The sequence below is a fragment of the Gossypium hirsutum genome, chromosome D07 (genome assembly GCF_007990345.1).
Source record: "Gossypium hirsutum isolate 1008001.06 chromosome D07, Gossypium_hirsutum_v2.1, whole genome shotgun sequence".
Classification (NCBI taxonomy): domain Eukaryota; kingdom Viridiplantae; phylum Streptophyta; class Magnoliopsida; order Malvales; family Malvaceae; genus Gossypium; species Gossypium hirsutum.
Window position 1 is genome coordinate 26,914,291 of NC_053443.1, and position 15,142 is coordinate 26,929,432.

Below are 15,142 nucleotides of genomic sequence, written 5' to 3' on the forward strand. Positions count from 1 at the left end.
CTTTATGGCTTAGGAAGTAGCTAACAAATTTATATATGAAGCAAGAACTGAGTACTAAGGTACGTGGTCATAAACAATCAAGTTGCTATATCCATTGCAAATGATCTGTTTTTTCATGGAAAAACAAAGCACTTCAAAATAAAATTGTACTTTCTGAGGGAAGTTCAGAAGGAAGGAGAACTATAACTTGTCTACTGCAATACCAAAATTCAAATTGTAGATATTTTAACTAAAGCTCTTTCTAGAACAAGATTTGAGTTTCTATGAAAAAGACTAGGTGTTGCATCTTCTGAGTTAAGGAGGAATGTTGAAAGTTATGCCTAAGAATCTGCTAGGAATCAGTCAAAGATATGCGGTTGTAACAAGATTTATTTTCAAAATTTAGATTTGATTTCAAATTTTTTAAAAAAAATTTGTTAGTATTTATAAATATAGCTTTGATCTTTCAATAAGATGTGTATTCACTAAAAAAATACATAAAATTTTCTTGATTACTGAGTGTTTTTTTTTACCAACACTTCCCATATATTGTGATAATTTTGTTCACATTTTATGATAATTTTGTCTTCATCGCAGAACGTATGCATGTTTTTTTGTGGGGTTAAAAAAAAGTTGCAGTCTGAGAAATTATATATAGAGAGAGAGGTGCACATGCAGAAAAACAACTTGGATTATAATAACATAGTGAATGCATAAACTACTGACGAAGTTTCTAATTTAGAAAAAATCTATGAGAACTCATCCTAAAGTGGAGTATTCTGTATCCAAAAGTTAGCTTGCAAACCCTATTTAGGTTTTTTTTTTATGGAAAAGCTAGATAACCTATTTATTTCCAGCTATTTAACAATGGTGAGTCCAATTACTATAATCTAGATTCTAGGCTAAAATTAGTCTATGCTAACCCTAGCTCTTACTATTGCAGATCGATAGCCTCCACCCAAACTGCCCAAAAAAATATCTAAGAGCCTACGTTGGTAATTATTTATCACCTCTAAGGTTCATCCAAAATAGACAGCTTAATTCAAGATTGGTCAACTATATATTATAAATTTCAACACCTGCATCAGCCAAATATCTCTACTATTGAATCTTTTAATGAGTTTGGTTATTACATCTTTATATATAATTTTATCATTCTTCAATTAGTATTTATATCAATTTTTTTTATAAATATATTTGTTATATAATTTTGATTTTTACTCACTTAGTGAGCAAGGAGTTCATGTTGCACAATTTGAACTCAAAATAATTTTTTTTTTGAATGAAATAGACTGATATTATGTAAAAGAATAGCTCATGACAACAGCTTCTGAAAAGTCAAAAGAAAGAAAACAGAACCGACAAACTGGACAGTTGGCAAGCACCAACAGAGAAAAAACAAAAACAGAGCAAAATAAAGAAACAAAGAAACAAACAATCAAATGCCTAGAAACTATCGAACCAACCCATCAGAAGCCAAAACTTAAGCCAAGAAACCACTGACCTACCCTCAATATCAGCCATAGCTCTCCTCATCATCAGCATCTGGAATAAGAAAGAACAAGAGAACAAGCCCCACAAAGGATCCACTTCCATTTTCAAAGCACAACAACAGAAACTCAGTTCCGTTGGTCCCAAGCCAAGCGATCTTGTAAAGCCGCAACACGGACAGAATCTGGCACACCGGTGAGCCAATCTCCAAAGAACTTTCGTCTACGACCCTCCAGTGCCAGTAAATGAGCCGCTTCATTAATCGATCGAGGCACTGCAAGGTAAGAAACCTCCTCAAAAGCCATACCTAACATGTATATATGATGTGTAATCGGTCTGAGCACCGATTTGTCCTTCCCCTTCCTTTGAACATTATTGATAACTGTCAGCGAATCGCCTTCCACAATCAGTCGTTGGAAAAGCATCCTCTTCGCGCAAAGATTAACGCCCTTTCGCAAGCCCTTGCTTCAGCCACAAACGCATCCACAACATCAGAAAAAAGATAAGTTTCTGCCCCTATAATCTCACCCTGTGAATTTCTGGCTAGGACAGCTGTAACAGCAAGCATTTCCGTATTTAGATAAGACGCATCGAAGTTTAACTTAGTAACACCCAGATCTGGTGGTCTCCATATCTCCTTAGTCAGAGATCTAGGATAGGAACAGAGAGATATCGAATAAATCCGATTGTTGTGCACATATCCCCGAATAAACCCCAAAGCCTCCTGCAGCAAAAAAATAACCCCTTCATGGATAAGTTTGTTTCTATAGAACCAAAGACTCCAAATAGAAATCACAATTAATTGTTTTTGATGTTCCTCAGCTACAGAAAACATTTGACAAAACGGAGCGAGTGTCCCACTGAATCATCGAAAAGAGGAATCTGCACAGATAACGACACCCACACCTTCTGCAAAATACGACATGACCACAACAAATGATCAGAATTCTCCAGCTCTTCCTTACACAGCGGGCACAAAGCTACTGCACACAAGGACCCCCTCGCCAAGTTACAAAAATGAGGCACCAAATTATTCACCGACCTCCAAATATGTATTTTAATTTTCCCTGGAATGTTTAAAGACCATAATGCAGTGTAAAATACTTTGTATTCCTCACCACAAGAGGATTTGTACTTAGGATCACGTAAGTAGTCAGAATTAAGAACCCGATATCCACTCTTAACAGAGTATTCCCCGGAACCCTCATGCTTCCAAACCAACCGATCCTCCTGACCCCATTCGGAGACGGGGATAGTGAAGATACGATTCGCTGTACTCTCATCCACCAGGTCATAAACCAGCTCCCTATCCCAGGTATTAGTAACATTGTTGATTAGCTGATTGACAGTAGTCCAATTAGGCCTGATCATCTGCACTGAAATTCGATTATTCTCTCTTCCAGGTAACCAGAGATCATTCCAGATATTGATGCAATCACCCTTTCCAACCCGCCACAACATCCCTTCCCTGACTACCTCACGAACATTACAGAGACTTTTCCAGGTAAACGAGGGGTAAGATCCAGTTTTCGCTGAAAAAATATCAGAAGACGTGAAATACCGGGCTTTAAAAACTCTGGCTAACAAACAATGAGGTTGATCAAAAATACGCCAAACCTGTTTAGCTAATATGGCTTTATTAAACAAGAACAAATTTTTAAAACCTAACCCCCTAAAACACTTCGGTTTGCAAAGCATCTCCCAACTGCTCCGATGTATACCTTTCGATGACTTATTATTTGTCCACCAAAATCTGTTCATAATTCCTTTAAGATTACGGCACAACAATTTGGGCAATAAGAAGCATTGCATAGCATAAATTGGGGCAACCTGAAGAACCGATTTAATGAACACCTCTTTCCCTCCCATAGACAAATAGCGTAACCTTCAACCTTTCACACGTTTTCTGAGTCGATCCTCAAAACTAGCAAAAGCCCACCTTTTCTTCTGGCCTACCATCATAGGTAATCCCAAATACTTTTCCGGATTCTCAGCCTCCCGAACTCCTAACTGGCTAACAATATCCATCCTTACCTCGGAATTTACATTTGCCCCAAAATAAATAAGAGACTTATCAAGATTCAATCGCTGTCCTGAAACCACTTCATACTCCTTTATTATATCCCGAACCACTCTTGCCCCATTATACGAGGCATCTCCAAATAGGATGCAGTCATCTGCAAAAACAGATGATTGAGGGTCAACCGCTCCCTACCAACAGATGCATCTATCATTTGACCCGCTCGTTTTGCTTCCTGTAAAAGCGTGGAAAATCCCTCGGCACAAATCAGAAAAACGTATGGACTAAGAGGGTCACCCTGTCGTAGCCCTCTTGAAGGAAAAAACCAGTCACTGTTTACTCCATTGAGACTAACTGAATAAGAGACAGAACAAACATACCTCATAATAAGCACAATCCAATCAACATGAAAGCCTAAATGCTTCATCATTCCAGCCAGAAAATCCCATTCAACATGATCGTAGGCTTTACTCATATCAAGCTTAAGTGCAAAATTCCCCTTTTTACCTCTTCTCTTCATTTTGAGTGAATGGAGGATTTCATACGCGATCAACACATCCGATATAAGTCTTCCAGGAATGAAAGCTCCTTGAGCTTCATTGATACAGCTCCTCAAAGTATCACTCATCCGATCCACCAAAACCTTTGCCACAATTTTGTAGATAACAGTACAAAGGCTTATAGGCCTAAATTGAGACATATTCTTAGGCTTATCCACTTTGGGAATCAATACAATACGCGTTTTATTAATATCACCAATCTCAGTCTGACCATGCAAAATAGATAAACAATACGTTGAAATCTCCTTACCAATAATGTGCCAGTATCGCTGAAAGAAGATAACTGGAAACCCATCAACCCCAGGGGCTTTCAACGGAGTCGTTGACTTAACTGCATTAGCAACATCCGTCTCAGTGAATTGTTGTAACAATCTAGCATTCATGCTATCAGAAACTCGCTTCTCTACTAGACCAAAAAGATGCTCGTCCGATCCCATTTCTGATGCAAAAAATAGCTTACCAAAATAATCTGAAGCTATCTTGATAAACTCTGAAGTAGAATAAACTCGTCTACCATTCTCGTTTTCTAATGCAGAAATTCTACCACGAAGATGGCGTTGTACCGCAACCGAATGGAAATACTTGGTATTTCGGTCACCATTCTTCAACCAGTTAACACGGGCTCTTTGCTCCCAATATATTTCTTCTTTGTCCACTTCCAAATTAATCCCTAGCTGAACCTCCATAATTTCCTCAAGGGTTTCGTTAGAAACTTCCCGTTGATAAAGACTGTTCAGTTTTGCTTCTAGATCTACACGAGTCTTCTTCTCTTCTCTATCCTTTAACTTACTCCACTTTTGCATTTGGAGGCCAATTCTCTCCAACTTATTCGGAACACAACTAAAAATATCCTCCCACCATCTTCGAACCCTTCCTTCAAAAGAACTATCCAAGCACCACTTAGCTTCAAATCGAAAGGGCTTAGCTTCATTACTTCTCCTCCGGACTTCCCACCTCGCTCTTATGGTGTCAAGAAGAATGGGGCAATGGTCTGAAAAGGAATGACACAAATGTTCAAGTTGGTAATAAGGGAAAATACTTACCCAACCCAACGTAGCAACTCCCCGATCCAGACGTTCACGAATGTTCGTAGCAGCAAATCTACCTCTTTCCCAAGTGAACCACCTTCCAATAAAACCCAAGTCATTGAGACCACAATCTTCTAAAGTTGTACGAAAGTCCTTCATCTGACGTTCTGATCTAAGACGACCCCCTTTCTTTTTAAATGACTTGGTGATTTCATTGAAATCCCCCAAAACAACCCAAGGAATTTCTTGCTCATTGCTCAATTGTCGAAGTAGATTCCATGAATCAGCTCTACTCCGTTCATCCGGATTCCCATAAAACCGTGTTAATCTCCAACAATTACCACATTCAGTATCATTAACCTCAACATCAATATGGAAAGAGGAAAAGCTCCTAAGCGTGATCAATGCATTACCATTCCAGCCTAGAGATAAACCACCTTTAGAGCAGATAGATCCAATATCAATTCCATTCGCAAAGCCACACTTTTGTCTGACTAACTCCATCTTCCTAGAACTTAATTTTGTCTCCATAAGAAACAAAATTCGGGGATTAATGGCCCTCAACTTATTTCTGAGCCTCTTTATTGTTCGTGGTCTCCCCAAACCACGAACATTCCAACTTAAGATTTTCATTGATCCCGGCTGCTCTGATCACCAGAGCTAGCCGATAAGGACATAGACCTTGAGCCTTCCTTTGATCCCAAAGAATCAGCTGGAATTTCCATTACCCTCTGTCGCTTCTTTCCTTCCACCAATGCTACAACATCATTTTCCTCCTCCAACACCATATCCATAGGCCCCTTCCCAAATCCATTGATAGCGAAATCCTCTTCACCCCGTTTACTCCAATTGTATTGCTCACCAGAAACCTTCTGTAGTTTATCAGCAAGATATAGTGAACCATCAGCTTCACGTAACCATCTACTCACCTCCAAATTCCTTCGACCCACCACTGCACGCAACGATAAATCCCAACCAAAAACAATCTTCGAAGGTTCAATTCTTAGTCTAATAGGGCAGAAACTCTCCCCATGTCCTAATTTTCCACATATAAAACAGAATAGACTTAGTTTTTCATACTTAAAGTGAGCATAAACAGTCATTGTCGTCCCAAATTGAATTTTCTTCTTCCTTTTCAGCGGAGCAGCCACATCCAAACAGACCCGAACACGCATATACTTCTTAGAACCCGAAACTAGTGTAGCAGAGTCATACCCAATAAATCCCCACAAAAATTCCCTAACCGTTTCGCCAATTGTTCAGACAGCAACCCCGGAGGCAAATCATGAACTTGTACCCAAAATTCCGTGGAGTTTAAATCCACCGTCGCCGGGTTGTCCTCGTACTTTATTCTTTTCAATATAAGCAAATGATTATTGAAAAACCAAGGTGTGCCAACAATCACCCTAGTAATGTCAACTTCATTAAAAAATTAAAATAGGTACCGTTTTTCTCCTAGATCCGTAATGCAGATTCCTCCAATAGGATGCCAGATATCAGCCATTGTATTTCGTAGAGAGGGAAAATAAACAACACTGTCTGTCAAACAGCGCCCCACAAGGAAAAATTGGGAAATACTTTCCACTGATGCTGCATCTTCTTGGATCGCATCTTCCTCCTCATCCACTAACCTTAGATTTGCCAGATCATCTTCCATGTGTAAAGTAATCAAAAACAACAGCCAACAGTACTGGGAAAATCAAAATCAGAGTCAACCAAATAAAGAGAAAACCAAAGAAGATACCAAAGAAAACGTGCCAGGCGGCAGACAGAAAAACAAACGTGCCAACCGGCAGACTTTAGGGTTTTTTTAATGGAACAAAAATATTCGAAGAACCACAAGAGTTTTTTTTTACTCTTAAAGGACAAAAGGAAATATATTATATTTCAATGGAAATAGTGAAGTTGGTGCAATTTCACTAACAAAAAAGAAAACATATAATACAAAATATAAAAATGGATTAATTACTGTACTGATCAACTGACAGAGCCGAAAACCATACTTAAAAGTGACCTTAAACACATTAACTTCAAACAAATCAACCTTATTATCACAATCAAAACCACATTTTTATTTTACATCAATTTTTATATAAATATATTTTTCATCCATAATTGACATAATCTAATCCCTTTGTTTATATATGAATAAATATTTGATGCATTAAATGGGGTTAAAAATGAACATGTGTCTCATTTTTTTTTATACATCAATTAAAAAGCTTCACCACCAATATATTATAAGGATATCTGTATCATTTTATATAAAATCTATAAAAATAGAAGAAGTTTAAAAAGGTATATTGTGATATTTGAACATAAGACATTATCATTTTCAAAACTTTTAATTTTATTATTTCAACAAAAACCTTATTTGTTCTTAGCATTGATATTTTATAAATATATTTTTTATATTATTTTTTCGCCCTAGACCTATTAATTCTTACTCAAGCCCGAAAGTTGACCCAATCAACTTGTACCTAAACCTGATCCAACTTGATTTGACCATAAAATGTCAACAACCCGAACTTGTCCAATTCGAATTCAAATATGCCCAAATCTAAAATTGACCCAACCTAGAATGATTTAAACAAAAAACTTAAAGTGACACAAACTTAAATTAAGCATAATTTTTTTAAATAATAATACATATAACCTAAATTTGAAATTTATTTTAATTTATAGCTTCTAAATTATAATCATCATTGTTTATTGTCATAGAATTTGCAATAACTCAAAAAAAATATTTGAATTTAATTTTATTCGAGTTCAAAGTCTTTAAAAATTTTGGACCTTATTTCATTTTATCTTGATTTGGGTTTATTTGAAAATCCTAAAAATATTTTTGATTAAAATTTCTTTCAGTTTTTACATGGGTTTTAAATCTTAACACCATGTTTGGTTGGGTGTATTGGCATAGCCATTACACCCCTAATCGTGGGCCCCACTCAATATATTGTTTGGTTGGGTGTATTAGCCTAATACGGGTCTATTATATTACTAATCTAATCCCCAAATTCCACTGATTTCCAATCCCTTCCTTGTGCTCAGTTTAGGTCCGGATTGAGTTTTGGTCCCTGTTTTACCCTCCTGATTCACGCTTCTGTCTTACCCAAAATCCACCGTCTTTTGTTTCTTCCTTCTACCTTTCTTCTCCACTCTCCTCACCTTTCTGTCTTACCTTTCTATCTCCACCGATTCACGCTTCTACCTTTCTGTCTTACCTCTCTTTGGCGTCTCAACTGGACTTCGAACACCGATCAGAAAGCAGCCTCCTTCTCACGTTTTCCATTCCTCTCCATCGGTGAAACTGTGTTCTGTCCATTGGAACCGGTAAGGAAGATACAACCTTATTTTTTATTTAAAAATATGTTTTCCCAATGATTATTGGATTCAATTTCATTCTTTTAATAGTTTTGTTTCTTGGTTTGGAGATTTAGAAATTGGATTAAAGGAAACAATGGAACACGGGTCTTTCACTGATAATAGTGTTGCCACTTTTTCTTTAACTGATGAGGATCATACCATAGCTAACGCTGTTAGATTCACTTTAAATCAAGAGTCAGTTCACTCACCTCTGTTTTTGGCTTTGATTCATGCTGGGTTTTCTTTGTTTTAAGTGATTGTATTGAAAGTGGAAGCTATCCTTTTTATGTTGTGCAGCCCAAGGGTTACATTCTGTGGCTACAATATTCCTCATCCTTGAGAGGCTCGAGTTAATATTAGAGTTGAAACCACTGGTCAACTCAATATAACACTCTTTTTCAAGTACTTTGGTCGGGTTCAAGTTCCTTTAGTTGTTTTATGTGAAAATTTGCAGGTGATCCAGCAAGAGAGGTATTGAAAGATGCATGTCAAAATCTGATGTTGATGTGTAGGCATGTGAGGTGCACTTTTGACAAGGCTGTTGAAGATTTTAAAGCAAGCAATGCTGTGAAGGCTATGAAAATTGATTCACAAGACAGTAGTGGTGATGATTCAGAAGAGAGTGAATGAAAATGATTTCCTACCATCTATCTTTCACATCTTAAGACTATCATGTGGTCATTAGCTCAATCTGAATTACTTCTTTTTGTTATCATATCAAAAGCTTTTCATTTGATATCTCATTTATCATCAACTATTTTCATTTGATTTGCAAACTAGAGTTGCCTATGCAAGCTATTCGGTTTACCTTGCTTGCACAAACCTATTTATATTTAAGGAATGAGTTAGGGAGAATATAATAGCATGTTGTTAGCATCCACTATTTCAGGCTGTGGGGATTTTCTGTTTGGTTTCATCAAGTTCGAAGTTTTTTCTCCTGGCTTCGACAAATGTGGTATGGATCTCCAACAGCGCTTTTGAACTCTGATTATCTTCTTGGGAGCGTCCTCAGCCTGCTTGCTAGCCTGCATTAAGCATCGATAAACATCAACTCAACCATTTTGTAACAGGTAAATGCAGAAATCATATCTATTCCTTGAGTTATCAATTACAAATTCTGGGATTACTGTGCATATGCTCCACAATCAAATACAACAACAATACACAATATTCTTATGCACATTTCCGCACAAACTATAATATTTCATGTCTTCTACATTAAGATTGCCTCACGGTGGTTTGAACACTTCTAAAACCAAAACAAAACCACACAATCAACTAACCGAATGATTGAGTTTCGGTTTGCATTTGTTTTCCAGAACCTATAAAATCTTTCACTGCTTGCTAGAAATCTCTGAAGTTATTTGAAATTGTGTTTAACTTCATTGGGCTCATTGCTTCGGTTGTCTCTTCCGATACCAAATCATTATACATTTGTTTCTTCCATTGACAGAGCTCCTAACTCAACAAAAAACCAGTAGTTTTCCAACCAGTATGACACTGTCTACCAATATAAATATTTCCTCCTTAGTGATTATAGTGAGGGGCATATTTGTTGTCAATGTCCAACTTTGATGCAACATGCTAATGTGGAAAATAAATAAAACAAAGAGGACATATGATAGGGCACTATGTGAAGATTGTTTTAAAAAGTATGATCTAGATGTAAGATATGTTTTTTAATAGCTGCCATATCTTCCTTTACTAACTCAACTTTGTTGTTTAAATCAGTTTATTGCCCAATTGTTCAATTAAGAAAAATAATGTGCTATGTTAGTGCTGAGGCAATGGGATGTCGTCCATATACTTTGGGTGGAATTGCAATAATAATTTTATTGCTGCTGTAGTAGTTTGTATTGATGATCTTTTTTCAGTTTCATGTTGTCCCTGAATTGTTCTCAAGTCATAGTACCATTACTTGTGTAATAGTTACATAAGTCATATATTATTATTCTGACCACTGTTGTTCCAGTAAATTGATGTTCTATGTGGAATTTTGTAGGTATTGGACTGTTAGCTACCGATTTGCTCCAGACATAAATCGTTGGCAAGCTGAAGTTGTAGTTGCAATTCAAGAGGTTTGGTAACTTATCAAACCTTCTAAACTAAAGAAAAATTGTAAGACATATATATGTTCTGTTTTTTTTTTTGTTTACTCCATAGTAATATTTGGAGAGTTATATTTTGCAAGTGGTGATGTAGTAAGTTGATTTTTATTGGTATATTTAATTTGAATTTGGGATCGAATTTCTTAAGTTGATGTAGTTCGAAAATTTTAATCGAATTTTTTAAAATTGGAACATTAGATATAATCAAGTAAAGAACTTGATTAAAAAACAAATATTCAATATATTAAAATTGGATCAGTAGATATAATACAATGAATAAATTGTAAGGTGATTAAAATTGAATGAATAAATTAGAAAAATTTTATTAAAATAAAACTAATTAAATGTGTATATTCATATACACCGCATTAATTAAAAATATTTTAAATAATTAAAATAAAAAATATTATTTTAATAATATTACATATATATCGACTTTTGAACCAGTGGCAACTACTTCAGTACAAAATAAAAAAGGTAATTAATAAGCATGCTCATTCATAATTTTTTCCCCACAGAATGAATGATGTTATTTACAAACAAAAGCAGTCCTCAAAAATCTTCTCCCAAATTTTTTGTGCCATTGATATAAATATAAACCGGTTAATGTGGTATATTAATATATAAAAGGAAATGAGTATATAAATTCATATAAGAATATTGATTATTAAAATTTAAATAACAATAATAATAATCATTTACCAAAATAAATTTATGCTAAGGGTATTCTAGTCATTTTAGTTTTTTCCATTATGCTATTACACCTCTATTCCATTCAACCAAACACAATATTATTATTATGCCTCTATTCCATTACATTCAACCAAACAGTTGATTTGCTATTACACCTCTATTCCATTACACCTCTAATCCAATACAGCGAACCAAACGTGCCCTAAGATTTTTATTGAAGTTTGCTTAATAATTAAGCATAAATTAGGTAACTTTTTAACAATAAAATTATCAAAATTTTAGATTAAAACTACTATTAACAATAAAGTTATCAAAATTATTGAAAAAACGTAAATAAAAGTTGTGTTATTAATGTAAAATAGAGTTATTACTTAAATAAAACTCCAAACATTTTAATTATTACTTAATTAATATTAGAGTTATATACCACTTAAAATTTATGTTTAACTTTATAAATAGGACTGAGTGATTAGTCATATTCAATCAATTAACATTTAAAAAATTATCAATAAAAATAGAGTTGGTTAGCATTAATAAATTAGAATTATATAAAAAGGAATAAAACATTAAATTAATGGTTCTTTGAAGAGACAATATTAAATCAAATTTGAACAATAATGACATCAGAGAGTGACCGAAAATTATTTTAATTGATGTTGAGGTAAGCTATTTATAATGTGTGGAGTAAGCACTCTCAAAACAGTCCTTTTTTTTTTTATCTATCTTAATTGATGATGAGATAAGTTGTTTATACTGTATGAAGTAAGCACTCAAGAGAAAAATGTTTTGTGAGTTTATTTCGAAAAAAATTTAAAATTTAACAATTAATTTTTAGTCACTATTATTAAATATGTTTATTAATTTTTTATAAATATCTTTTGTATTTGTTATTATAAATATGGTATGTTGCAATACTTAATTTTATTATTTTTTAAAATTAATATTATAACTTACTTTCTTATATAATTTTAAATTTCTATATTATTTAAAAATTAATAGCATGCAATGACTTATAAACTAGTTATATTGAAAAGTATGTGAAGCACTGATTAGGAAAATAGGAATTCTAATTAACTAAAATTGATGGTTGAGGCTCCCATCACACATATTAACGTGCTTCATGGGAGATTCTCGGTTGTGCTTTCTGTCAAGAAAAACCAATACAAATACAAAGCCGAGCAACATAATTCATAAAGTCGGTGAGAACAAAAAAGTTGAGCCAAACTATGGATCCTTCCTTCCTTCAAGCTCTAAATTCGGACATGTTGCTTCAATCTCCACGAAGTTTGCTTGAATGTTTCTCGTCAAATAATAAGCTTTTTCTCGACCAAGATTTCCTTTCATTCGACGACATTCTACACCCCAAAAGCTTGTCTCCTCCTCAACAGAGCACCTCTCTTTCTTATAATGATTGGTCAACCGAATCATCAGACTCTGCTTCCTGTGGATTGTATCATTCCAGGTCCAAGAAACGAGAAGAAAAAGAAGAACCAAACAAGGAAAAATCATATAGAGGTGTTAGGAAGCGACCGTGGGGGAAATTCGCGGCGGAGATAAGGGATTCAACTAGGCGTGGCGTGCGGGTTTGGCTTGGAACGTTCGACAGTGCAGAGGCAGCTGCTTTAGCTTATGATCAAGCAGCTTTATCGACACAGGGTCACAAAGCAGTGCTCAATTTTCCCACTGAAACAGTCCGAGAATCTCTTCAAAACATGAATTACCACTGCCAGGAAGGTGCCTCACCAGCCATTGAACTAAAGCAGAGGAATAATTTACAAAGGAAATCGTTGGCCAAGCAAAACAAAAAGCAGCAGTCCTTGCAGGCAAAGAATAATGTGGTGGTGTTGGAAGATTTGGGATCTGATTACTTAGAGCAACTTTTGACCACGTCTCAAACTGCTAGCTCTTGGTAAAAAAATAAAATAAAGTACAACAGCCATCATAAAATTTGTTTCTTCTTTTTCTTTTCTTTTTTTTTTCTCCATTATCAAATAAACGTCTCAAACTGCTAGCTCTTGGTAAAAAAATAATTGCCATGGTAGATGTAATGTCATGCGGGCTTTCTCCGGCAGGTGCGCTCTGTTTTATTTCATTCAAATATTGCTGCCTGAATAAATTGTTTAAAGCTTAGCCGCAATCCAGGGAATGTTAAGTTGAATGCATTCAATATTCCGCTGCATTTTATTAGGCAACTTCGATTTGGAATGTAAATTGAAAGAGGCAAAACGTCACACTCGATATACTGCATTTTACTGTTCTTTTGTTTTTGGTATTTTAAAGTTACAGATCATTTGTGAAAGGAGGACAAGAAATTCAATACCTAACTGGTTTACATGATTATCATAAAAATATGACACCCAACATATCTAAAATTCAAACCATTACATTAATAATCTTTTTCCCTTATCCAAATTGGATGCTGGTATATATAATTTGGTTTTAAAGTGAAAGTATATTCGGGGCAAAATACCAAAAAAAGTCTTTTTTTTTAAATTTATCGAAATGGGCCCGATATTTTATTATTTACCGGAATGGGCCATTTTTCCTAAAATCGCATCCATGTTAGCGCGAAGTCAGAGAACGTGTCAGCAAATCGCGTCCACGTCAGAGCGCTTTGCTGACGTGGCAACAAATCGCGTCCATGTAAGCGCGCTTTGTTGCAGCAAAACGCTCTGACGTTGACGCGATTTGCTGCCACGTCAACGCGCCCCTGGGGATGCGTTTTCCCCGTTTATCCCACGTTAGGTTTTTAGTTTTTAGGGTTAGGGTTTAGGGTTTTTAGGATTTTTAGGGTTTTGGAGAAAAAAGTAAACAAATAAGGGATTAGGGTTTAGGGTTTCCTAATTAAATTAATTATAATTTATTCAAAATTAGATTACATTTCGTGTTTATGGGTTTTTAAGATAAAAATCAACGCAGGATGCTTTATCAGAAGAATTTCTAAAGCCGCGCCCACGTGTACGCGTTTTTGCTACAGTAGATCTTGGAAGAAATAATTTCGACTTGACGTTTCTGAGCAAATAATATAAAAAACGCTTCAAGCAGGATGCTTTATGAGAAGAATTTGTGAAATCGCGCCCTCGTGGACGCGCTTTTGCTACAGTAGGTCCTGGAAGAAATAATTTCGACTTGACGTTTCTGAGCAAATAGTTTAAAAAAACGCTTCAAGCAAGATGTTTTATGAGAAGAATTTGTAAAATCGCGCCCTCGTGGACGTGCTTTTGCTACAGCAGGTCCTGGAAGAAATAATTTCGACTTGACGTTTCTGAGCAAATAGTTTAAAAAAACGCTTCAAGCAGGATGCTTTATGAGAAGAATTTGTGAAATCACGCCCTCGTGGACGCGCTTTTGCTACAGTAGGTCCTGGAAAAAATAATTTCAACTTGACGTTTCTGAGAAAATAGTATAAAAATGCTTCAAGTAGGATGCTTTATGAGAAGAATTTGTGAAATCGCGCCCACGTGGACGCGCTTTTGCTATAGTAGCATGTTTGGGCTGAGGCTATAAATGAGACAAAAAATGTTCTCAGAATGCATAAGTTACAGCAGAAACAATTTAGAGAGGATAAGAATGTTAGAGTTTCAAATGTGAGTGAACATATTAGTTTCAAATACGGCTTGCCATGAATCCTAAACCATGGCATGTATTCCGGCACGCACGCTAACTCCGGAACGATGATCGGTTCCCGAGTAGGTATATAATCATACCGACCTTCCCACATTTGGATGTACTCGGACCAGTATCTCGGTCAATCCGTATTCAATTGCCGTAGGTCAATTTTGTGTTCATTATCAAACACCTCAGGTTCCACGGGAATCGGTTGTCTACATCTAAATTGTCGTAACACTCTGTTTGACTAATGCATCTCTACGGTCGCGTAGCTGATCAGCGCGACTT

The 15,142-nt window shown here is 35.5% G+C and overlaps 2 protein-coding genes across 23 annotated transcripts; both read left to right on the forward strand.

Moving 5' to 3' along the window:
- Positions 1–1,266: 1,266 nt before the first annotated feature.
- Positions 1,267–10,684, forward strand: LOC107954601 (uncharacterized). Of its 22 annotated transcripts, none has more exons than XR_005915868.1 (6): positions 1,267–1,751; positions 1,860–2,785; positions 2,874–2,985; positions 8,343–8,411; positions 8,519–9,514; positions 10,447–10,684. XR_005915868.1 is itself a non-coding variant. In XM_041096908.1 (6 exons), exons 2-5 carry the CDS (start codon positions 2,677–2,679, stop codon positions 8,796–8,798), a joined length of 555 nt encoding a protein of 184 aa, XP_040952842.1. In that variant the 5' UTR covers positions 1,267–1,751; positions 1,860–2,676; the 3' UTR covers positions 8,799–8,818; positions 8,899–9,180. The 22 variants fall into 22 exon arrangements, 13 of the variants coding, with proteins under 13 accessions (XP_040952842.1, XP_040952847.1, XP_040952841.1 ...); XR_005915870.1 differs by lacking the exon at positions 8,343–8,411 and having other exon boundaries at positions 8,742–8,818; positions 8,899–9,514; XM_041096908.1 differs by lacking the exon at positions 10,447–10,684 and having other exon boundaries at positions 8,135–8,411; positions 8,742–8,818; positions 8,899–9,180.
- Positions 10,685–12,284: 1,600 nt separating this feature from the next.
- Positions 12,285–13,465, forward strand: LOC107956729 (ethylene-response factor C3). The gene has a single exon (XM_016892280.2). It carries the CDS (start codon positions 12,472–12,474, stop codon positions 13,156–13,158), a length of 687 nt encoding a protein of 228 aa, XP_016747769.1. The 5' UTR covers positions 12,285–12,471; the 3' UTR covers positions 13,159–13,465.
- The last annotated feature ends 1,677 nt before the right edge of the window (positions 13,466–15,142 follow it).

Excerpts from the sequence above, each read along its gene's own strand:
- LOC107954601 (XM_041096907.1), top strand. The coding sequence starts at position 2,677 with ATGCTTCCAAACCAACCGATCCTCCTGACCCCATTCGGAGACGGGGAT. Across the intron at positions 2,986-8,134 it reads CTTTTCCAGGTAAACGAGGG|GTCCGGATTGAGTTTTGGTC; the intron begins GTAAGATCCAGT and ends TGCTCAGTTTAG. Across the intron at positions 8,412-8,741 it reads TGTTCTGTCCATTGGAACCG|CCCAAGGGTTACATTCTGTG; the intron begins GTAAGGAAGATA and ends TATGTTGTGCAG.
- LOC107956729 (XM_016892280.2), top strand. The coding sequence starts at position 12,472 with ATGGATCCTTCCTTCCTTCAAGCTCTAAATTCGGACATGTTGCTTCAA.